Genomic DNA, 23,831 nt, shown 5'->3' with positions numbered 1-23,831 from the left:
GGGGGGGGGGGAGATAGGATACAATATGTATACGCTGAAATCTAATAAATGATACTAGGGATTTATTTGGTTCATATACGATCTTGATAATTCGGTTCAAGTTCGGTCTAAGTGGAGTAACCTGTTGAAACATACAAAATTGGGAAGGAAATTGGAAACTCGTGAAAATATTAGTTTCACAATGTCAAATCTGGTATACCCTTTTACAAAACTCTGTAACAGGTATTTCCACACAAATGGTTGGGTTTAGTATGATTTAGGTTCGGTTCAGATTCGATTTTGGTGGATTACGTTTTACTTGGTTTGGTTCAAATTGAGGATTTTAATTTAAAATTGAATCCAAAACAAGATAAATTTGTACCTTTCAGAAAGAAGGCAAACCGGATTTCTTTCTGTTTCAGTTCGGTTTGGTTTTAATCGACCGGTTTCGGTTCCAGTTCTCTTGCTGTACTTTCTCGTAAATTTAATTATAGTTTTGTATAATCTAGTAATGTATGGGGTTATCCCACGTGGGAGGTGAGGACTGACGAGTACAGCCGTAGGCACGTGGCATAGAGCGTCTTCCTCTTCCCCTTACGGTGAACGTCAGGCTAACGGAACATCTTCAAGAAAAATAAAATGGACGGTGGAGAGTGCAGACCGTCTTCTCTGTGATCTCTCACTATATCGGCCACTGTTCTTTGCTCTCTCACCATCTTACAGTCACAATCATAGTCTGATTCACATTCAAAGCTCGAATATGATCCCTGTACTCCTATATCGGTGTCAGTTTGTCTTTGCGCCATCGGGTATTGGACATTTGGACTCTTTCTCTTTTCCAATTGGGATTCAATTTTGTGATAATAGCCTGGCGATGACGGAAAGGCAAAATATAGTCATCTTTGCATGATCATGTCTGGTTTTAGTTAAAGAGTATGGGATCAACTCTGTAGATTCTAAGATTTTGGATTTCTCTTTACTGTTCTTGAAGTTAAAATATTGGGTTTTTCTTCACAGTTGTTTCTGGGTTTTTGAAGGCATTGTTTATTTTATTTATTTATTTTTTTTTTCCCATCTCTATTAGTTCGTAGAGAGAGTGGGTGATTTGTTTGTGTCAGATTTTCAACTGGTTTTATTTAAAAGGAGTTGCTTTGTTGTTTGTCAGTATATTCTTGGGGCTTACCTTATTCAAATGGGCAAAATGGTCTCCCTGCAACGCCCACCCTTTTTTCTCTCTTTATAATTTGTTAACTTTAACGATTCTCTTAGTCAAAATGTAGAATTTTCTGTGTATGAAAGTATTGAGTTCTCAATGGAGTCGCTTAGATTTAAGTTGAAGCATAGAAATGTGGGAGTCATCCTCAAAATGAAAATTTTGCTTTCTTATGCATTCTACATGATATTCTTGCATTTATATTAATGTAATTAGCGGTTGGCGAGTCACATATTCCTTTGTCAATTTGGTCAGGAATAGTTGTTGGCGTTCAGTAATCAGTACAGGTTATTTTGCGTGTTAGTGCTTTGCTTGGATTCTACCTCCAATTGAATTTATTTTCACTCTGATTTTTCCACGTGGGACTCATTGGTCACTGTGATTTGTTACCCAAAAGTGGAAGTATGGTTTCTCAGCTGCACAACTCCCCCTGCAGAAGTGGGAAATATCAGTCCTTGCTGACAATTCTAAAGGGATTCTGAAGGGATAATTACTTTAGGGACCCATTACTTTATTCTGTTCACTCATAAGGATAACAAGGTTGGATCCATCTTATAATTTAGAAGCATACAGCTGTTTGCATCAACATAAAAGTCATACTGTTGACTGCTAGGCCTTGTGCATTGTGAATTTGAGAGCTTTAGTATATTTCAGATGCACTATGAAAGAAATTGTCATGGTGGGTACGCCATTTTTTTATGAAAGAAATTATCTAAATCTATCCCCATGTCAAATCGTCTTTCCGTGGTTTTATGTTTCCATTTCATCAGCTTTTTTATTTTTATATTTTAATCCCTGAGAAGAGCATATCAGTACACGAGGCTCCCGCTAATGCAGGGTCTGGGAGGGGCAAATGTACGAAGCCTTACCTCCACTTATCTGTGAAATTAATTGGTGGCAGATATGATTCCTGTGAATTGGCACTTTTGCCCCAGTCCTTTTTATCTCCTGTAGATTCTGTAAGATGGCTTTGTAAGAGAGCACAACAGGGACTTCCACTGGATGGACTAATACAGCGGATTATAATAATTTTCCAGACTTCTTGCCATAACTTTATGACAGTTGTCATATCTGAGTACACAGAATGCTGCTGTATAAACTTGTTATTTGGCCAATCGTCTAGTACTGAATATTGTTTTGGTGCTATCCTTTAGTGAATTAGCCAATGGTTGTGCAGCACATATAAGTGTCTTTATTTGCATTCTATAATGTTAAACAAATACTTGAAGATTTTCTTATATGTGCCATTTGATGGTAAGGACATACTTTTGTTGGCTAAGTCACCGCCAAAGTGTGCTTCTGGTTTATCTTTCTGCTCCAGATGGAAGTAATTTCTCTCAATAGTGAAGCATTGTTTGAGGATGAAGGCTTTGTCCATGTTATGTCAAGAAATTGTGACAGAACAGGTTCTGATGGTCATCATGATGTGGAAAATGAAAGGAAGGAACCTGTCCCACCATGTGTAGGGATGGAATTTGACTCATATGATGCTGCTTATGACTTCTACAATTGGTATGCTAAGGAACATGGATTTGGCACTAGAGTTAGATGCTCATGGTTTAACAAAAAGAATAGAGAGAAATGAGGTGCGGTACTCAGTTGCAGTAGGGAAGGTTTCAAACAGAAGTGCGACACAACGCGTCCAAGAGCAGACACAAGAACTGGTTGTCCGGCATTTCTGAGACTAAGGTTAATGGACTCTGGAAATTGGAGAGTGACTGAAGTGAGTCTTGAACATAACCATTTACTTAGTCCAGACAATATACAACTTTATAGATCACATAAAAATTTTGGTGCTGGAGTAAATTTTGGTGCTGGAGTCAAAAGAAAAAGCCAGTTAGATTATGAAGAAATTCAAATAAATAACCTGTATCAAGTGCTTCCCCTGGATATATTGGGTTATGAAAACATGCCTTTTGATGAAAGAGAGGTCTTTCGTTGAGCTGAGCCAAGCATAAGGTTAAAGCTGAAAGAAGGAGATCCACAAGCTCTTTCAAATTTTTTTTGCTTCATGCAATTGATGATCCCAGACTTCTTTTACTCGATGGATCACAACAATGAAGGAAATATGAGGAATGTGTTCTGGGCTGATGCTAGGTCTTGGACAGCTTATCGTTACTTTGGTGAGGTTGTTGCAGTTGACACTACATGCTTGACAAGCAGCTATGAGATACCATTTGTGTCATTTCTTGGTGTAAATCACCATGGTCAGTTAGTGTTATTGGGTTGTGGTTTGCTTGAAAGTGAGACAGTACAGTCATTTTTTTGGTTGTTCAAGGCTTGGGTTACATATATGTTAGGGCGCCCTCCATCTGCTATAATCACTGACCAGTGCAGGGCCATACAAAGAGCAGTCAATTTAGCATTCCCAACTTCCCGTCATTATATTTCTGTTTGCCACATCATGCAGAAGGTTCCGGAGAAATTGAAAGAACTGGGCGAGTATGAAGCAATCAAATGTGCATTGAGTAGAGCTGTTTATGACTCTATGAGAGTGCATGAATTCAAAAATTCTTGGGAGGATATGATACAGCGTTATGCTCTTAGGAATCATCAATGGCTTCGAGTGTTGTATGAAGATCGACAACGATGGGCTCCTGTTTATTTACAGGACACCTGTTTAGCTGGTCTTTCCACTAATAAACGGAGTGTGGGAATGGATACATATTTTGATGGATACTTACATCGACAAACTCCTTCTCGAAAATTATGAAGTTGCTTCACAAAAGAAGATTGAGAAAGAAGCCAAAGCAGATTATGAGTCATTGCATTTAACTCCCATATTGAAAACAAAATGTTCTTTTGAATCACAGCTCTCAAAATTTTATACAAGGGAAATATTTAAGAAATTCCAACATGAAGTGGAGGCGATTATTTCATGTTTTAATACAACACAAGTGCATGCTGACGGGTCAGTCATAACATACATAGTTAAAGAACATGTTGAGGGTGAGGACAGCAGGAGGGAGGTTATGGAATATGAAGTTCTATATAATACAGCTGTGGGGGAAATTCATTGTATTTGCAATTGGATTCACTTTAAAGGTTATTTATGTAGACATGCATTAACTGTCCTCAATTATAATGGTATGGAGGAGATCCCGTCTCAATATATTCTATCACGATGGAGAAAGGATTTTAAGCACCAATGTATTCAGGATCATGGCTCTGAAAACGTTGATGTCAAGAACCCAGTTGAATGGTGTCATCATTTAAATAAATGTGCTCTACAAATTATTGACAAATGTTTGACCTCTCAGGAACATTACAAGGTTGCTCTGCAAGCATTGAATGAATCACTGGATAAGGTTCACTGGATGAATCGTTGAACAATGTGTTTCATGTCTGGGACACCTACCGCAGCAGAACTGAGTATAATAATGGCTGTGAGATCCTTTTGAGGTGAAACCTTACTTCACAAAGGCTAAGAAGATCCCAATCCGACATCCATTGTTGAGAATCTTCGAACTTGAAATAAGGTGTGTGACTTTTGAAGGCTTAATCATTCAATTCTGTTCTCCAGTTACATATGGTAGCAAGTTCTGTTCTATATGATATTGTTTCAGGAGACTTTGATGTGCCCCTTATTGTCAACATATTTCATGTATGTCATTTATACAAAGTTCTTATTGAAGGAAAACAAGTCGACAACCATTGGGGTACATCAAATATGTCATGTACAAAGTTCTTATTGAAGCAAAATAAGTTGTAAACCACTGGTCCTGCCCCAGTGACATGAAATAATGTAGTGAACCTTAGTTGAGTCAAGTATTTAAAACTTGGGATTGCTGTTTGGGTTCGGCTAGCTCAGCCGCGGGGGGGGGGGGGGGGGGGTGGGGTGTCATTTCCAAGGCTATAAACACACAAGAAAAAAAAAAACAAATAAATAAATAAAACAAAATGTTCACTAAATGCATAGATCTATCTCATTAGAGATCATATCTACTCATTTAGTGAAACAAACATGAAGAAAAGTGCGAAAATATAGACTTTTCTCACCTTGAAACTTTAATCCATGAATAGGTCTGGCTTTGATCTCTTAAAAATGAGTTTTCTCAACAATTTTTTTGGAAGATATTCATATATCCATGTAAAAGGATATGAATCGTGGAACTTGGGATCTTTTGGAGCCAAAATGAGAGAAATAATGAAAAAACAAGACTACTGGTAATCCCTTTTAGGCTTTTAATTGAAGTTTCAGGGTGATTCGACTGGATCAGGATCGGCCGATTAATGAACAATCCAGCAATAAACAGTTCAAGGTCAGATGCTTCGGATTTTGAATCAAATGCTGGAATTAGGGATGACCATCGGGATATGAAAGAAGAAACAATTCAGTGAAAAATAGTCCAAAAACGGGGTAATCGCAGGGTACTGAAAAAGGTTGGCACTGACCTGTTGAAGTTGGGTTTTAGAATGTGGATCACAGGAACGGAATTGAGAAGAACTTGTAAAGAACTTGAAGCACTAGCAGCAAATACAGGAGAAGAAATCCTTGCTTACATGGTCTAGGGGTCCACCCAAAGCCAAGGAGTACTAAACTCCTCAATCACTGTGAATCCAGAGAATTGTATTACAATAGCGGAAATTTTGTTGATCGAAACTATTCCTTACAACTGAGAGGTTGATCCCTATTTATAATGTAGTGATCAGCCTGGTTGCTTAGGATTCAATTACGAACTTCCAAAGTTAACTCGTGAATTAAAAATAAAAACCTGCTTAGAATCAACTAGAACTAGCCTAATAGTTAATTCTGATCTGCAGTCAAGTTTCTAGAACTTTTATTGAATTAAAACTAAATTTAAATTACAAAACCAAATTAGAAACTCTGAGCTGCTGCTGCTGCTGGAATTCTTCTAGACGACTGCTACTACTGATGCAGGGGTCAAATCTAAGAATTTTTCCCCTTTCTCTTCCTACTGGCTGCTTCATGATGTCCTTTTATTTGGCCTTAAACTCAGATCTGCGACAGCTGATCCCGATCCAGATCAAGTAATCTGGCCAATCCAATTCCAAGTTTTAAACCATGAGTTGATTAGCATTGGCACTCTAAGAAGCATCATATGTTTGCAAAATAGTTAACTGCTCTTATATTCTTTGTTAGGTGGTAGTAAAATAATTAGTTGTTATATTCTTTGTTAGGAACTCCTGATATATCATGTACTCTACTGAACAGAGAATTGGTTCCAACCAGTCAGGGATGTATTGCATTTCCTAGTAAATGGTTTTGGAACTTTTCAGTTCAACTCACTAATTTTGTTTGTGGAGCTTTTTTTTTTTTTTTTTTTTTTTTTCCCTCATATGCATTAGAGGACAACTGGAAATGTGAGGAGGAATATAATGCCCAGTCATGAAGTAGAGGCTTTCAATTTTACTTATGGTTTGCAACATTTGTTATTTCACGTATTGATTGAGTTGGCTTTTCGTTGACCTATTGTACCCGGAAACAAGGCTTTCTCCTATTCTACTATTTAACATTAACAATCAATCGGTTCCCCCCTTTCCGACGCTTTTCGTGTTGTTGCATGTGCCTTACGGTATCCAGATCCAGTCCTCCTCTGCTTCCTATGATTGAAGTGAAGATCCGCAATAGCTTTTTCCAAGAGTAGGGGCGGGGATGGAAAGACAGAACTACTCCAACCGCTCTGACCACCCGATACTTTTGAGACTATAGCAAGCAAGCCTTCCCGTCTCATCGATATCGATAACTATATTATATTTCAGACCCTCTTCCTATGGTCGAGTAAAATGACTGTATATTGTTCTTAATTCTAGAATGCTCACAGGTCATTGCATTTCAACAAAGAGAATTGTCAGTGCTCATCTTCAGTTCTTCACTTTGCAATCATGGTTGGCCAGAGCTCTATCAAACCATACAATGTTTCTTGATGTAGAATTCTCAACATGGGTGGTGAGTTCTCTATCAGACAGTACAGTGTTCCTTAATTTAGAACTCCCCACCCCCACCAAAAAAAAAAAAAAAGGAAAAAAAAAAAAAAAATCTTGATGTGTGCATCATCTCATTTTACAAATTCTTTTCCTTGAAATTGATGATGTATATTCGTTTGATCTATTTGATTATCGTATATTCTTCACCTGCTTGTAATACAAGCATAGTGATAACGGTCCAAAACTAGCCTGCATTATAGGCACAATACCCTGGTCTGCCCATTAGTTGAAGAAGTCTTGAACGATGCCAATTTTCACTGATAGTTGTATTATTTGGTGGATTTTTATTGATAATTGTATTTTCAATCCTAATCACGATTCTCACCTTAATGTTTTCTCCTAAAGGCTTGTACTTTCTTCAAATTTTCACAATGTCTTCCATATATATATATATATATAATATCCTTAACAAGTTATGCCAGGCCTGGCACCTGAATTGTTTCTTCCATTGCCTTTGGATTGACTGGATTAAGTGTTTCTTGCATGGCCTTTGTATTGACCTAAATTGGTTGTGGTGTGGTAAGACATGAAGATGGCCACCATTGCCTTAGTGAATTGTGGATGCCCTCTTGTGGTTTGACCCTTGATGATCCTGATTAAACTGTACAAGGTAAACTTCCCAAATCTGAACTTGGAGTAACTTGTACCTTATCTCATAGTTTACGGGAAACTAGAGGTGTTAGGGTGCAGTACTGCATGTGTCCAAGAAAAATCTCACTAAGAAAATTATATAACGTACCCAAAATACAATATTAACTTCCCATGGTAGGATAGGTAACCAAAGAGGGAAAAAGGGAGAGAAATGGAGTGTGTGTGTGTGTGTGTGTGTGTGAGAGAGAGAGAGAGAGAGAGTAGTTTTTTGTACAACCCATGTTCCAAGGCTATCCCATAGGGTGGTTATGGGTTACTGGACAAAATTCCAAGGCTAACCATGTTTAAGTGGTTATTTGTACAATTAGGGGCATGAAAGGGAAATGAGAATTGGGTTGGACTCCAAATTGACACTGTTAAAAGTAGGATCCTTGCATCCCTTAGTAGTGTTTGTGTAGATGCCTTTCTAGTAGAAATGCCATTATTCTGGGCAGTCATGTTTGGTAGTACATGGGATGCAGCACCAATATGGATGCCAAACACATGGGGAATATGTGGGAACAAGTGAAATGCATTGAAGAAGATCAATAAACATTTAGAAATGGTGTTTAGCCATAGATTTGATGTTCTGGTGTGTTCATCTTACTGCTTTCAGATATTTTCTAGATAAGGTCTTGTGTTCAAATCCTTCTTGTGAGAAGGCTTTAGAATTAATTTCCACAAGCCGATGATAGTTTATTAGGTAGTCTACTTGCATTTATCACTTGTGAGTACTTAATATGATCATATGATTTTCCACCGTATCATCTGCAGTTCAGTTTTTACGCTCTGAACTTTTCTCGACTGTAACTCAACTCCACTCAACTAGGCTTTATCCCACCAACCATATGATCCCAGCTACACAAGTCCTATTTTACCTTTCAACTCTATTTAGGGGCATACTTGTGAAAAATAATAATAATAGGCAAGTGATGATCCTGATCACATTATCACACTAATTTTTGTCATTGACCTTGTCTGAGCTGTGCTGCATCAAATGGTGTGCTATTATCTCTTTTGATGAGGATGTGAAATATTCAGTCCCCCAATCTACTTCATTGGTGCTTTGGCAAAGGGACCAAATTTTGCCACTGCCGAAACTTTGCTGCAACAAATTTAATGGAGTCAAGTGAATGGCTTTCATCCTTGTTAGTGTTGGAAACTTAATGTAACCCAGCATTTTATTCCATAGTTACTCCTGGAATTCACTTTTGAGTCACCTGGGTCCTGGACACGATCTCATTAACCATGATTTTTTTCCATTCATAAATTGTTGATGCCAACACTCCTTACTCATTATTCATAATATATTCATGTGTCACTTGTAGCGCCAACAGTTTTCATTTCCTATCTCATAGCCAAATTTAAGGGAATTTCAGTAAAATGTCGCATAGGAACAGGATGATCATACATAGTTCAACTCCTAATGACAAACTCCTACACCTCTTTCAAGAAAGGGCAATGGAGAGATGATTTTGGTGAGGTGTCAGATTCAAATTCCTTCAAAACAGGACCTTTAAGAAGTCCGGCAAGCAATTCCGCGGCATCATAGATGAACTCCAGCTTCTCAATTCGCATGGATTTGTCAACCTAAAGCCACATACCACCCATGATACTCATAAATCAGATCTCCACCCTATGGCACAATTCAGCTAAAACAAACAATTTTAGTGAGGTTTTCAAAGGTAAAACAAAATAAGGAGAAGGGATGTACCTCAACGATGCTTACTCCATACAATTCAACTCTCTCCCCAGTTGGAGCATGGCCTTTGAAAGGACCCTCCATATAACCCCAATGTCTGAACTTATAGGCAACCACCGGAGGACCTGAAAACACCTGAAGGATTTCCAAGGCAAATCCACGAGGAAATGCTGTTCCGAATGCGTGATGGGATGACTCAGATGTCTCAGTAGATGGATCATAAGCACGTAATCGGTCTGGTAAGGAGCTTTGCAAGAACGCGTTGTAGCCTCCAACCTTTGCAACCTCCTCAAGGGATATGGGTCTCCCTCCTGCAATTGGCCACCCATTAATTGTTTACAAATCCATCCATTAGTAAAAAGCTGTGTCAACAAATAATCTCCACCTAATTGAAACTTGAAACCAAAGTTAGAGTTGGTTGGTTAATTGTTGACACTTGCCATTGATGATGAGTCTGAACTTCTGAGTGTTTATTGTTTTGTAGTCTTCCGGACGAGCCTTATGGAAGAGCTCCATTTCAAATGTTTTGACAAGGTTTTGCACCGTCTCTTCCAAGGATCCCTTGGGCCATTCCTACAAAAGCAAGGCGGCAGGATCAGTACTTAAGAGGTGCGAGGGATGAAGAGCTAGATTTCCCAAGGAGGCAAGCTCCACTTGTTAAGAAGAAAATTTTCCTTCATCGTGGGTGAAGGAAACACCTCGGTGATGAAGGAATTTCATGGGCGAAAGATACCTCGGTTCGCTTGTTAACATCATATTCTCTGTAAGCTCTTAAACTCAAAGATGAAATTTTCATCCTCCCTCTGGTCATATATGACTCTAAATCAAATTATTTACCATTGCTTTTACTGACCCACTGTATGAACCTAGGGCAGGGATTTAAAAACTGAATTGGGTGCACAGATCCTGAACGGATCTGATAGGACAGAACCGGATACTGATTCTGGGTTTGTGAACACTGACCTAGGGGAACTGAAGGTCAGTAAGTGAAGTGGATATTAAACAAGAAACACAGAGATCATCTCACAAGAATTGCTACTTGTGAGGCTAATAATTGATTGATTTGTTATCCTTAATGAATTATAGTACTTAGATTATATAGTACATAACCAAAAACGAATTTAGAAAGAAATTTCTTCCTTTGTAAAAAGGTAATCCCTACCCAAACTGCCAACAACTGGAGACCTTACCAGTAGACAAAATTGAAAGGATGGTAGCTCAATCCAGAAAGAAATTAAGGAGGAGGTTAGAAATTTGCAAAATTGAGAATAATAGGTGCAAAGTCACCTTAGATCGCTCTTCTTCAAAGAGCTTATTGACAACATCATAGCTAGGAGCACCAAATTTCCATTTAGTGTTCTTCTCTCCTTCTCCCAAAATATGAGACCTGTACTTGTCTCCCTTCACTACTGCCTCAGAACCACTTGAGGTATCCATGTCTCTACTGAAATCTCAGAGGGAGATGGAGAGATGGGCTAATACGCAGGAATGAATAGCATATATATAGGGATACAGGATTCAGAGCAGGGATTTAAAATTCAGATCAGATAGGAATGGCTAATTTGGATCGGACCAATCCGATATGGATACTAGGGGTTAGTGTGTTTTTAAGGAGGTGAGGTTCCTCACCCCTGCGAGTAACGACCCCACCCCATTTCAAACCATCCATGGGGTGTGGTCTCCAGAGTCCACACCCTATAAAGGTGGTCCTCACACCCCAATGAACAGTCTGAGATGGGGTGGGGTAGGGTCGTTCACTTCAGGGGAGGGAATCTGGATCAAACTAACTTGAGGTTTTTAAATACTGATTTGGATCATTGTCCAGGGATAAAAATCGTCTGCAATTCCTTATCCGAGAAGAGAGGAGACAAGGAATTGAGGAAGCATTCAAAGTTCCACATCAGGTGCAATGCCGTGCCCGCCATTGCTTTACTGCAAATAATATATTACTCCATTTTTTTTTTCTTTTTTTTTTTTTTCTGTAGTGAATATTCTATTAAGTGACAAGGGGATGAATCTGAATTTGCTTACGCATTCGAATAGGAAGTCAAATTTTGAAAACTGGCTCAATATTCTCCTGGACCATGAATGAATTCCTGTAACAGTCTCACACCATCCAACCAAGGGGTGTGGGGCTCAACCAATGGTTGGTATGAGATTGTTACAGGTCATGGTCAAGAGAGGAATCGGTCTCCTCTCTATCTACAGTGTCATAGATTATATAGGATTGAAATAATTGAGTGGTGGTGATAGCTACTTTTACTATTTGATAATCCTTATACACCTCTTCAAGTCACTAGGTTGTTTGACTTTCACTTCAGTGGGAAATGTTTGGTGAAATGTATCAATTAGACCTTAAAAACAAAGAATATATATATATAGAGAGAGAGAGAGAGAGAGAGAGGAGAGAGAGGAGAGAGAGGAGAGAGAGAGAGAGTGGCACAGTATTTGCACATCCAAGCTAATGTCTATATCACCAAAGTGGTGAACTAAAAAATTGTTACTTTCATATCATATCCTATGAAATATAAAGAAGTGGATGCTATGGCTCATTTTAAAATGTGTAATTGCTCAGCAAATAATCAATAGGATTGGTAGCTTAGTGGTGAAAATGTCCTCAACCCATCATCGTTTGAGTCGACTTGTTGTAGGTTCGAAGTCCTACGGAAGCATTACTTGCTGTACAGGGACTATGATCACTACCATGGAGCAACCGATTCCTAGTAGACACAATTAGGATCTAGCTTCTCTTCTCTTCTCTTCCCTCCCAAAAATTAAAACAGAGGGATAACCAGATAGGGAGAAGCTGTTCAAGAAGAGGTTCCGTCAGCTGCATCACGCTAGAATCTTGTAACCATTCATGACTCCACCCTTGCTTACCCTAGGTCAGTAGTAATAGTGTTTTGACAGGTTCTAATTTTTTTCAAGTATAGATCACAAAAAGGAAATTTTCAGGTAATTTTAACCTAACAGCATGTTCTTTATCTGACAACCCTCAGCCATCTCCCCACCCAAAAGGAGTTCTCTTTCAGGAAAAGAGGATGAAGGGGGAAGGGTAGGCTGAACTCGGATGTATACGCATTAGAACCTGAAAAGAGCTAAAGATTGGGATGTAAGAATCTGTAAATCTACAGTTATCAACCCTTTGCCAGATACAAACCAATAATGATCAGTAATTTTCATAAATTGAAAAAATAATACACAGAAAGAGGGAAAAGGAAGAAAAGATACAATGAAAACAAGCCTAATAAATCTGTGATAATCAATTTCTGTTGACAGGAAATATCACTGAAGCAGCGCGAGACTTCGGAGGACAAGAGGTTGAAATTTGGAGACGTAACCCAAGCAAGGAAACTCCCCCTTCTGAGAACCGTATCTCATCTCGTACTGAAATAGCACTTGCCATTATCGTGGCTGTGGAACATAATCGTATCTCTTTTGGCCGTTACACACATTTTGGTTCAGACCCCGTAACAATTTGGTCCTGGTCCATAATTTTTTTTTGAAAAAACTCATCAAAATAAGAATGGAAAGACTAAAAAAAATGTTGACGAGCAACAATCGAATCACCAATCGAGGAATGGGCGACTGAAACGATATCTCGCCTACCATTTTATATTCCTCCGCTTCAATCATCGAGAGACAAATGTTTAAGCCTCCCATTCTATTGTTGATTCAGAGGATTGTCTTGCGTTTATCATCTTTGTCATTAACCACAAATAATGGTTTTGAAACTTTTGGGAGAAAACAGATGCTGATCTTTGCAAAGTGATCTCATATGTGGTATTTTTTCAGAACAAATTGGAGAGCCGTTGCCATTGGATCCGTTGGAACCTTACCCAGGTTTAAACCAGTCTCTTTCCAATTGTTTTGTTTTTCTTTTTGTGTGAACGATCGAAGGGTGTGTTACTGGTCAAGAACTGGGAAGTGGGAAGAAGAAATTTCCTCAAATCTTGAATTTTTTTTTTTTTTTAATTTTTATCATTCACAAGTCTTTAATAGTGTATGAGCATTTACCGATGACACAACTTCAACCACGAAATCACGTAACCTGTGTATGAGGAGAAAGAGGCATTAATTATTGAAAGGGTCTTCATGATCAGAAGCAGGTTAATGACCAATTCTCTGAACCATGCTCAGAACTCTCTCTCCCCTTTTAATCCCAAGAATTTACAACAACATTATTTATTGGCAAATCAAAATAGAGGTTTGATCATTTCTGGGATCAAGTCTTTGAATCATGCCCTAAAGGCATGTAACAACCAACAAGTCCTTGGAAATCCTGTGTAAAAGTTATAAACTCCAGCTAAAACAATAGAGGGTAAAAATCCACTTATTTTGTAATTATTATTTTAATTTAAAGCCATCTAAGAAATTGTATCCAAATAGATCTACGACATTGTTGAAAAAAAAAAAATGGATTGGGAAGATCAAGGGTTGGTGGGAGAGAGGAGAACCATCAGTCACCAAGTTCATCCCCATGAGCATAAATCAAAAAGATTTATACTGTATGGTCCGCATCGTGGTAGGTCATAAAGACCTCATCACCTGGTTCCTCCTCACTCTCTTCCAAACAAGAGACCCAGAGACCAGAAGGCAAAGGCCACGGCCGTAATGTGAATAAGAGAAGGAAAACAATGAATTTCAGATCCAGAAAAAAAAAAAAATTAATAATAATAATAATAATAATAAAAAAAATACCTACTGAGATCGAAAAGAGTGTTGGGCTCAGATATTATATGGGTTTGAGTCAATTTATCAACACTGATCGATATAATCGATATCAGAGTGGTGCATGACATTTCTTCGTCACAGCCCAAACTTTGAAACACACACAAACACATGAGAGAGAGAGAGAGAGAGAGAGAGAGAGAGAGAGAGAGAGAGAGAGAGAGAGAGAGAGAGAGAGAGAAGAAACCATAAAGGAGTGACACAGGTAACGCCGAGCAACAGAAGCGAAAGGCCCTGAGAAAAGCCGAAACGATAGAACAGAAGGATAAGAAATAGCTGAGGGTCTTGGACTCTCCTGGGAGCTTCTTAAATACACAAATCCTGCACCCAAACCCTAATTCGCTTTCTCTGGGTTTGGGAAATCAAATTTGCCCTCCATTTTAGAGGGGGTGGGGGAATTGGGCTGGGCTACCCCTAGCCCGATCTCATCCAGCCCCATTTTGGTACAAATTGGCTGTGTTTCGCCTTTTCTGGACCTTAGGCTACTGGATTAGGACCAAGGTTATAAAATCATGGTATTAAGTATCGTATCGCACTGCTTATACCGATACTAATAGCAATACAGATCAGCTTGACCAGGTCGTATCGAGATCAAAATACCACTTTTTATAAGAAAAATCCATTTTTTTTGGCCGATTCAACCGTTCTGTATCCATAGTCCATACCCATATCAGTATGTCTCTAGCAATACCGATACTGACCATGAGACTGCTTTTAGCCTGGCCTCACTTAATCTCGTATGCATAAATACGTAAAATATGGTATATTTATGTACTGTAAATGAGTTCGGTTCACCTGCACATATGGTGCTTGTTCACATATGTGGAAGACAAGGGCATTTATGTCAACAAATAGGAGAGAGATCTCCAGTGGAGATCTGAGAGAATAGGGAAACAGGTGCTTGACACAGCTATAACGACTTAAAAAGGAATTGCGCCCTTTTTTCTAAGGAAATTAAAACTACATTTGGTTGTGAGGGAAATTAAGGGGGAAGGGATACAAAATTTTCGAATCTTCAAAAAAATCCGATAAGATAAAAGCACTCGTAAAAATCCACCAAGAAATTCTAGAGTGTTCAATGAAAAGCATTATTTTTTTTTTTTTTTTAACTTAACTTAAGGGGAGATGTTCCACATGGCGTTATGAGTGCAATTTTCCACCAATAAACATCATGGCGTACGGATCATTCAATAGAGGGGCATTTCATTTCATGGGTGGAATGTGAAAGGGTGTATAAAAGAATCTGCAAATGGCTTCACTAATTTAAAATCCATTGCCTTATGAGCTTTCCATTTGTTTACGTTACCTACCAGTCTTCTAGCTCTTTTTTTCTCTTCCTGGCCAATTGCATAGATGTTCATTAGATGTTTGCCTGAAACTTGATGAGACTACAATTTATAGTTTTGATGAGAGATATTTGAGTAACCATACCGTTGCTTCACAAAGGCCCCTATGGTTGTCTGTAGAATAATTAAAAAAAAAAAAAAGAAGGGTAAAATATTATCAGAAAATGGTACTTTACAATTAGGCTTTTTCCTTCTCATCAGTGAGTTATCCAACTAGGGCATATGGCAGCACCTGTTTGAAATGCCCCCACCTCCTCTTCTGGAACTGGACTAATTCTCACAGCAAAACTAAAGTAGGGTTCTGCCAGCACACTCGGAGGCTAGCCTCTAATCATTTTCTCAGTAATGAGTAGTTGTAGTCATAAGCGTATCACAATGTATAACCAATACTAGACAAAAACAACATTCAAGAAGGGGGAAAAATAAAGGATGCCATCAATGAATCCATATCCAGTAGGGCCTGGGCTGGATAGTGTAATAATGCGTGTTAGAAAAGTCTACTATTATAAGACAAATGCCAAGAAATAGAAAGTTCACTTGAAGTAGTCTTTTTCTTGGACCAAAGCACAAAGTGAACAGCATTTTTGTGTATAAGAACTAAATTTTTAAGTTGAGATTACATGAATGTCTATAGTGTTTACAATTAGAGTTTTTTTTTTCCCTTTCTCATCAGTGAGTTATCTAACCAGGGCATATGGCGGCACCTGTTCGAAATGCTCCCTCCCCCCCAACTATCCTGGAAATGTATTTACTCTCACATAAAAACTAAAGTGAGGTTCTGTCAGTCCTCTCGGAGGCTTCAAAACATTTTCTCAGTAATGAGAAGTTGAAGTTGTAGTCAGAAACTTCCCACCTTTCTTCAACCTAAGAAGCAGCATAGGGCATCATCAGAAATTTTTGCATGATATGCATTGAAAAACTATGAGAACATACAGAAACAGAACCAACTATGAAAACATATAGAGACAGAACCTACCTCCCGAGACAATGTTGATGCCATTGAGAATATTGTTTACGGCATTCAAATCTCAATGCAGCTATCAAAATTTTATTTTGATGGTTATGAATTTCATCTACTTAATCGACATGATAAGATGTGGCTTTCTTTTGGTTAATTCTCTTCCCACTGGCCAAGCCACTGTCACTGACACTACCCTGAAGAAGAGAATCATGGACTTCTGAAAATTCCTTGTTCCATGAATTCAAGGGGATAAGGTAATTATCATCCCTAGAGTTTCTCTTTCGCTTCTCATGCTGTTTTACATTTTCAGATATCTGATGGAAGGTTTCATTTATTTTTGCAAGTCCTCGTTCAACTGGTTCCACTACATGGGAAACAGTATACTTCATGTCATCGACAATCTACAAGCACATAAAAACACAGAAGAGATCAGTACTTCTGTTCTCATGACCAGTAAATCCCATTGCTTAACAATAGAAAAAAGGAAAAAATATCAGTAAACTAGAAAATAGATAAAGACTAGTACAATGTATGACCCAATAAAAAAACTCACAATTTCACCACTACCAAAGACCACGTCACGAACACTTTGGGGTAAAGTCAATCTGTTTTCTCTATCACCATGGTGGGCAAGGCGCATCCTAGTAAATTTTTCACTGTCTCGAACCTCCTCTGGATCTGGGGGTGTTCCTAGTGATGCATAGTCATCCATTACAGCAACATTACGAACACATCTTTCTCCACGCTCGTACGGCTTAGCAGGGAAGACATAAAGGTGCACAACAGCAGCAATACCCATCTGTTGGGCACAAATTGACAATCAGAAGGCTCCAACAACAACAGGCATAGTCTCTCACTTAACAACACAGGTGGACCTAACTTCGTTTACATTTGACTTAACAGGCTTAATAAACTTAACACATCAATAGTCTCTCACTCTCTCTTGGAAATCTGTTAATGGGCACAATCAGTCTCTCCCTCTCTCCCTCAGTAAAATGCTTGGATAAGCATAATAAGGATAGGGAAGGAAGATGATTAAGCAAGGGAACTGGGTTAAGGTTGGTAGAACATGACGATTATCATCACAAAGAATGTTTTTGAGCACCTGGCTTAACAAGGATTTCAACCACTTGGAAGAGAAGCTAAGAAGTTCAAGGAAGAAAGCATACTCAAGGGGAGGAGTAGGGGGAGTCTCAAAATGATCAGAAATGCTGACTTTTCCATGCAATCACATCAAACCAATTAAGTACAATTTTTTTCCTTTTTCCCAGTCCTTGCTTGGATCCATGTAGCCGACCCCATTAAGCTGGGATAAGGCTTTGTTGTTGTTGTTGTTGTTGTTGTTGTTGTTGTTGTTCATATTGCTTCACAAGGACAACATACTCTTGTTAGAAATGCCTATATGGTTGGTATTTCCTCCTGCACCTGTTTCATGTACTAGCAGAATCTCGTGCCTTTTCCTTTGCATATTCTCTAAATATTCACTGCTAACTCTTAAATTGTAACAAATTGACTCATCTATTATGGACAAGTTTTTTTACTTCACATTAACCCAAAAGGGAGGGGGTGAACTTCAAAACCCATCAATAAAAGAAACCCAATGTCTAGTGTTATACCTGTTAGATTCATATATAAAAGTACTTCAGAGTTCAGACCCAAATAAAAGGAGACCATCTCTTAATTCCTTGAAGAAATTTATTGTGAAATGTGAACAAGGACAAAACTACCCTAGAAATTACAATTTTAAATGTTAAACATCCTTATAAAAGTCAAAATGATATTCCCTTATGTAACCTCTAGTTTTTCGCATGTTACTAACAAAATACTCCACTGTGATTATAATTTTTCATTCTATGCAATTTAAAAGCAAAAACAGTGGCAAAGGGCTACGAGACAGACTTTTCTCTCCGATAGGTCCAACGCACAGAAAATTTTAAATAACAGGCATTTTGGATAGTCTTTGTAAAGGTCTTCTACATACAACCAGAGAGAGAGAGAGAGAGAGAAGGGCCAGAAAAAGTTTATAACAATAAGACATTGCATTCCAAGAAGCAACCAAGAAAAGGTAATTATCTCCACAATGGCCATTGCAACATATGCTTTGATGGACAAACAAGAAGCAAGGTTTAGGGGTATGCAATCCCGTAGAGGTCAAGGAAATTATCAGTTCATACCATACCTCAATACAAATGATGTAGTCCTGAATACGTGTTTTCAACTCTTGAGCCAAAGACCCTTGAAAGGCCCCCACTGAGAAGAGAAATGCAACAGCAACACCCTGCCACCATGTTAAAAACACAATTGACTTGAATACGAGAAATTTAGCTAGAGGCTTGATCTGTTCCAATTTCAACTTTGTGACAGAGTAGAACTGTACAAGACAATACAGAGCCCACGTCTGACTGAAATTCAGGACAACTGCCAGATATGGATAGCTGCAGCCAAAGAAAAAAAGAAAAGAAAAGAAAACGACTAAAGACCATAACGGTGAAACAGTAAAAAATTTGCTGAACATCATCCTAGCATGATCAGCATGGAGCCAAAGAAAAGTTCCAGAAGGAACAGATGTAGTCAGGCTAATCACTTAGATTTAGGCAGGAATACAGAGGAAAGATAGTTTCAACGAACACCTCTATGTTCTAATCTAAAGAACTACTAAAAGAGAGATTGCATACCCATATCTCCAGTCAAACTGCCCTTCTCCATAAACCCCAAAAAATTCAAAAATAATAGCTAATAATGCACAGATCATCTTCAGTATCATCTGAAAGGAAAGAGACATGTCAGTCAAACAGCTTAACGATCTTTAAAGTCAGTATAAATGACCTCCAAAAAATGTTACGCAGCAAAAGAAGACTTACATATTGAACAATGCCAATTTTTACAGCATAGTAGAAATCAGGGCCAAGATACCACTGCCTTAAAAAGAAATTCAATGGGAATGGATGTTTCACAGCTCCATCAAAATATGCAGATTCCAAAAGAGGTGTGCTAGAATTAATTTGATCATATGTTTCCATGAACTTAATAGTATTGTCCTCGCCACCTGTAAGAAACAAGGTTTTGATCAAAGTTGCAGCAAACAGTCTACAGGAAATGCACATCCATTGTTCCAGAAAGGCCATCTAAGAGAATGAAGAAATAAAAATTGAAATAACAAGAAGCAGAACCCAGTATCTCCAACTTCAAAGATAAAGTAGCAGATATATAATAACTTTAGCAATTTAAATTGCCATGCATCAAATGAAGTTTCTGTTGAAAGAGAAGCTAAATTTAATTCACTAAAAACTAGCATCTATCAAAACTCACTTCTTTTAAAACAAATTAGCAGTGTCCTGTCAAATTAGGTAGTGTCAAACCCTAAAAACAGTCACCCATTTTGGCCTGCCAAGTTGAATTGTTGACTAATCAATGCCTACTCATTTCTGGAAATAAAATATAATAATTTTAAGTCACACTCAAACGCGTATGTGTTTGTGTTTCTGTATGTGTGGTGTGTGCAGGCATGCAAGAGTTCAGTGTACACATACAGAATTACTGATAAATGGCATATGTTGCAATATAGCTATTATCAGGACTCTGACCCAAAATCCATGAGAAATTTCTCTCTTTACATTTCAACAAAACTCAATGCCATAACTTATTGTTGCAGAGAATGGTTCCCATATCCTTTTACTCTAATTACCTTAAGGACACTTGATATTGTTTCCACCATGTATGCATTAAGGCAGGGAGTATGAAATAAAATAGTTACTCTTAAAGTTGAAAAGCAAATGTAAAATAACCAATGCCTGGTCAACTAGCAACTAGATGGTAACCCCATTAGCCTCAGAAAACATAGACATGAAAGTGACATTTTGCATGATTAATTCCTCTTTCTTCCTGGTCAAATTCCAACCTCCACCCTAATGTAAAAGTAGCTGAGCACTTCCAACCAACCAATGACCAGGCCAAACCATGTCTTCGCATAATTACATTCTCCTCTTAGCTCCCTATATTATCCACAATTCCACATAAAAATCTCAACCGACCAATGCCTTTTTTTTCTTTCTTACACAGTTGCTTTGGAAATATCAGGTTTTCTATTGAGTACAAAGAGCTTAACCCTCTTCTAACGGGAAATGTTTATATACAAGCAACTACCACCAGATCAAAAAACTAAATTAAGAAAAAGAAAAGGTGGACTAAAATGTACTAGGGATCAATCAACAGCTATGTGACTCATCACATTTTGAACAAATGCCAGACATCAACTTGTTCTGGTGTAGTGGTGGTAACTACAACATATCAGATATTTTAAAATAATAATCTAAGTGAGCATTGCATAGAAGATAATTGCACTCTATAAACCAAAAACAACAGACAAGTGGGAAAGCAAAGCAGAACAGAGGACTAACTTTCTCACCCATTGCAGATACACAAATCTAAGTACAATTGTAGTGCTTCAATAAAAATAACAAGTTATGGACACTGAAACATACCTAAGCAGGCTATCAGATACCTCTCAAAGCAATACAAAGCGAAAGCCTCATAACAGTCCCGCATAATTTCAAAGATGAATGCAGAATTTGGATCCAATAATGACAAGAACTGTCCAAAATGAATGAAAATCAGGAAAGAAAATTAATGAATATCCAATTAAAATTAAATTAGAAATCTATTCCATATTATCTTCAGTGAGTGCAACTAAAGATGCCACTATACTGCTGAAGTAAACAGGCAATTTCATAACACGAAACAGTTTTAACATGTTATACTCTACTCCCTTCCAATTTCCAATAAATATTACCGAGCAAAACCACAAGATTCCAATAGAGAGATTCATGGAAGAAACACTAAAATATGTGAAAACACTTCTTTCAGGAACCGGTGATGTTTGTATTCAGCAACAATATTGTAAGGCATGGTTAGACAGGATAAGGATATCTGAGAAATGCCAGCATGGGAAGCAATAATTCTGGTTATCTAGGGATCTACAGATCCAATTACGCCACTAGACAGCCACCTGTGTGATTCTGAAGCCTGCCTATTTAATGAACAAACCATGATGCCGCATAAATGGATAGCAAGGCAGATAATTCTGTTACAGCACATTTATCTGCTACAGTACATGTAACTGCCTGAGGAAAAAATCAAATAACAGTCTGACTTGAAGAATAACAACTCCTTTTCTTACACCCTACTATCGTGTATTTTAAGGAGAAAACCAAAATTGGCCATCACGTGAACTGAGGCAACTGATTTCATCTACTATTGTTGTGTTTTCTGGCTTTTCATTTTCCTCTTCAAAATTCCTTTCCTTGTTTCCTTGATGCTGTAGTGGAATTAGGTCATTAAGAAAAATTGAGTTGCAAAGTTCCCTGACATCAATCTTCAAGTTCAATTCTCCAAGGCTTGATATCACTCTCAAAGTCCAAGTTCAGAGAGATAGATAGGGTGACGTGTGCACAAATGTATTTGTTGTTATGCATGTTCAATTGCTTTTTGTCCCCATGCCCCCCCCCCCCCAAAAAGCATTGTCATAAGTAAGACCTAGATGACCAAGTGGTCCAGGGTCAGCTAGGGAACATAGCAGCAAAGTGAATTAGGAGCTCACTTAGGCAGTGAGACATGCAGGCTAGACGCATAGAGATGTTATTTTAAGCTCATATCAATCTTGGTTCGGCTCATACATAAGTTGGGCTCCTCATTTTATGAAATTATATTGCATTCAGCAATTGTAAAGCTGAATTATTTAGTAACAGGGTCATGAATTTTATTTTAGTTTTTAGAGTCTATTGTTGGTGGATCGAGCCTGGAACTTAATTAGATTAAATTGAGTTGATTTTAAAGGTTAAATCAAGTTGGGTTATGTATATTCAGTTTAGCTATGTGATGCAGTACATGTCCATCGGGTGGGCTTCAAAAGTGGTTCATACTTGGCCCATGTAGATCCATGGTGGTTGAGAGAATATTCAACAATAATCTGTCCAGGTTCATCCCCCACCCCCACCAACCAGCCTTAATTGGAGGAAGACACTTTCCAGAATAAATTCCAGATTTAGTGGATATTGATCAGCTATGTTTAGGGAAAGTATTAGCAATCGAGTTATTGATTTGAAGGAAGATGGTTCCAGACTTGCGTGTGGGTCTAGTGCCAGCTGTGTGATCTTTTTGGATGTTGTCTCGTGGACATTTTTTTTTTTTTCATGCTTTGATATGCATCATCCCAAGCCATCTCACATGAAGGAGATAATTTAGGATTACTTCCTCCATTGCAGTAAAGACTAAATAGGACGTAACTACCGAGATTTGGTGGGCCAATCACAGCTTGCATGGAGTACTTTGAGTCCAAGAGAGTTGTTGCCTTGCGTTGTTGGATTTTAGAAGTTTATTATTTTCGTTATATTCAATTTCATGTAATAGTTAATCAGTCAGTCTCTAATTTTAGATTAGGAAGAAGAGTCCTATTTTAATTAGGATTCTCTTTAGAGAAATTTCTAGAAGAACCTCGGATGTAAATCAATTGAATTTATAAATAAAGGAATAGGCTGATAACCAGCCAAATCGAGTTTGAAAATTATGAGATTGTTTCAGTTTGCAACAATTAATGGCTGTGAGATGCAGTGAGGTCAGAGACCTATGAGAGGGTGAGGCCCAGGGAATGTTGAGAGGCTCGACTCAAATCTATCCATCTTCTTCTATCTTTTATTCTCTTTTAATTTTTCATATTATGTTGCTGGAATCTCATATTAACATGCTGTTAGCTAGTACCTATGATCCTACTGTAGATTAGGTCATCTTTGACCTAGCCTTACGTAGTATTATAATTGTATGTGAGAGTCAGTTTACTTCTTTCATTACGTTCCCACTGAGAATCCATTCAGACAATTCAAGGGGAAGTTCTTTAGCAGATTTAGGAGTTCTAACGTGAGTCAAACTAGATTCCATATATGGGGCAATATCACATACGATTTTTTTTGGTGGATAAATAGAACGGGTTTATTAAATCATGGAGAAGGTAATCGGTCTCTTATATTGTCAACAGCCAAATCACCGATATATTTATTGTAAAAAAAAAGTTTTTATCTTATTCTCTGATTTTACTTCTACTTCTGGTATTCATCAATCGATTCAGTTTTCTGGGTAATTAATGATTTATTTGGTGGTTATTGGCCTCTGTTTAGATCTGGGAATCGGATCTTGTTTACTTTTGAGGATTCAGTCTTGCAATCCCACAGAGAGAGAGAGAGAGAGAGAGAGAGAGAGAGAGAGAAAAGCCAGAGCTTGGCCTGTTAAGGTATCTGGCCACCACTTGGGCATCATTAGCAAGTAGAAACC

General features: G+C 38.1%; 2 protein-coding genes, 1 long non-coding RNA gene and 2 other non-coding genes across 8 annotated transcripts in view; 1 reads left to right on the top strand and 4 right to left on the bottom strand.

Annotated features, from left to right (window-relative positions):
- The first annotated feature begins 18 nt into the window (after positions 1-18).
- On the top strand, positions 19-12,063 carry LOC122066362. 3 transcript variants are annotated; one of them, XR_006136343.1, is made up of 4 exons: positions 19-4,671; positions 6,968-7,103; positions 9,958-10,236; positions 11,299-12,063. It is a non-coding gene; the product is annotated as an uncharacterized LOC122066362 (long non-coding RNA). The 3 variants fall into 3 exon arrangements; XR_006136339.1 differs by lacking the exon at positions 11,299-12,063 and having other exon boundaries at positions 20-4,671; positions 9,958-10,321; XR_006136342.1 differs by lacking the exon at positions 11,299-12,063 and having other exon boundaries at positions 23-4,671; positions 6,979-7,103; positions 9,958-10,321.
- Positions 9,045-11,105, bottom strand: LOC122066351 (pathogen-related protein-like). Its single transcript, XM_042630174.1, has 4 exons — positions 10,761-11,105; positions 9,914-10,046; positions 9,486-9,784; positions 9,045-9,361 (listed from the first exon to the last, which is right to left on the bottom strand). Exons 1-4 carry the CDS (start codon positions 10,908-10,910, stop codon positions 9,209-9,211), a joined length of 735 nt encoding a protein of 244 aa, XP_042486108.1. The 5' UTR covers positions 10,911-11,105; the 3' UTR covers positions 9,045-9,208.
- A 954-nt stretch (positions 12,064-13,017) lies between the features above and the next one.
- LOC122072492 lies at positions 13,018-13,143 on the bottom strand. The gene has a single exon (XR_006138505.1). It is a non-coding gene; the product is annotated as a small nucleolar RNA snoR111 (small nucleolar RNA).
- A 1,054-nt stretch (positions 13,144-14,197) lies between these two features.
- On the bottom strand, positions 14,198-14,291 carry LOC122072484. Its single transcript, XR_006138498.1, has one exon. It is a non-coding gene; the product is annotated as a small nucleolar RNA Z221/R21b (small nucleolar RNA).
- Positions 14,292-16,210: 1,919 nt separating this feature from the next.
- LOC122072259 (protein LAZ1 homolog 1-like) overlaps positions 16,211-23,831 on the bottom strand; it is an 11,958-nt gene continuing 4,337 nt past the window's right edge. Inside the window, exons 5-12 of one of the 2 annotated variants that reach the window (XM_042636847.1) lie at positions 20,993-21,101; positions 19,373-19,557; positions 19,187-19,275; positions 18,889-18,946; positions 18,691-18,789; positions 17,065-17,310; positions 16,527-16,912; positions 16,211-16,414 (exon numbers count right to left, since the gene is read on the bottom strand). In XM_042636847.1, the coding sequence (XP_042492781.1) occupies positions 16,628-16,912; positions 17,065-17,310; positions 18,691-18,789; positions 18,889-18,946; positions 19,187-19,275; positions 19,373-19,557; positions 20,993-21,101 (1,071 nt within the window). In that variant the 3' untranslated portion in view covers positions 16,211-16,414; positions 16,527-16,627. Of the gene's footprint in view, positions 16,415-16,526; positions 16,913-17,064; positions 17,311-18,690; positions 18,947-19,186; positions 19,276-19,372; positions 19,558-20,992; positions 21,102-23,831 lie in introns of both variants that reach the window. The other variant, XM_042636846.1, reaches the window with a different exon arrangement.

The sequence above is a fragment of the Macadamia integrifolia genome, chromosome 2, assembly GCF_013358625.1.
Source record: "Macadamia integrifolia cultivar HAES 741 chromosome 2, SCU_Mint_v3, whole genome shotgun sequence".
NCBI lineage: Eukaryota > Viridiplantae > Streptophyta > Magnoliopsida > Proteales > Proteaceae > Macadamia > Macadamia integrifolia.
The sequence above is the reverse complement of the archived record's forward strand: the minus strand, read 5'-3'. Positions and strand labels throughout refer to the sequence as shown.

Excerpts from the sequence above, each read along its gene's own strand:
- LOC122066351 (XM_042630174.1), bottom strand. The coding sequence starts at position 10,910 with ATGGATACCTCAAGTGGTTCTGAGGCAGTAGTGAAGGGAGACAAGTAC. Across the intron at positions 10,047-10,760 it reads TTGAAGAAGAGCGATCTAAG|GAATGGCCCAAGGGATCCTT; the intron begins GTGACTTTGCAC and ends TTGCTTTTGTAG. Across the intron at positions 9,362-9,485 it reads ATGGAGTAAGCATCGTTGAG|GTTGACAAATCCATGCGAAT; the intron begins GTACATCCCTTC and ends ATGTGGCTTTAG.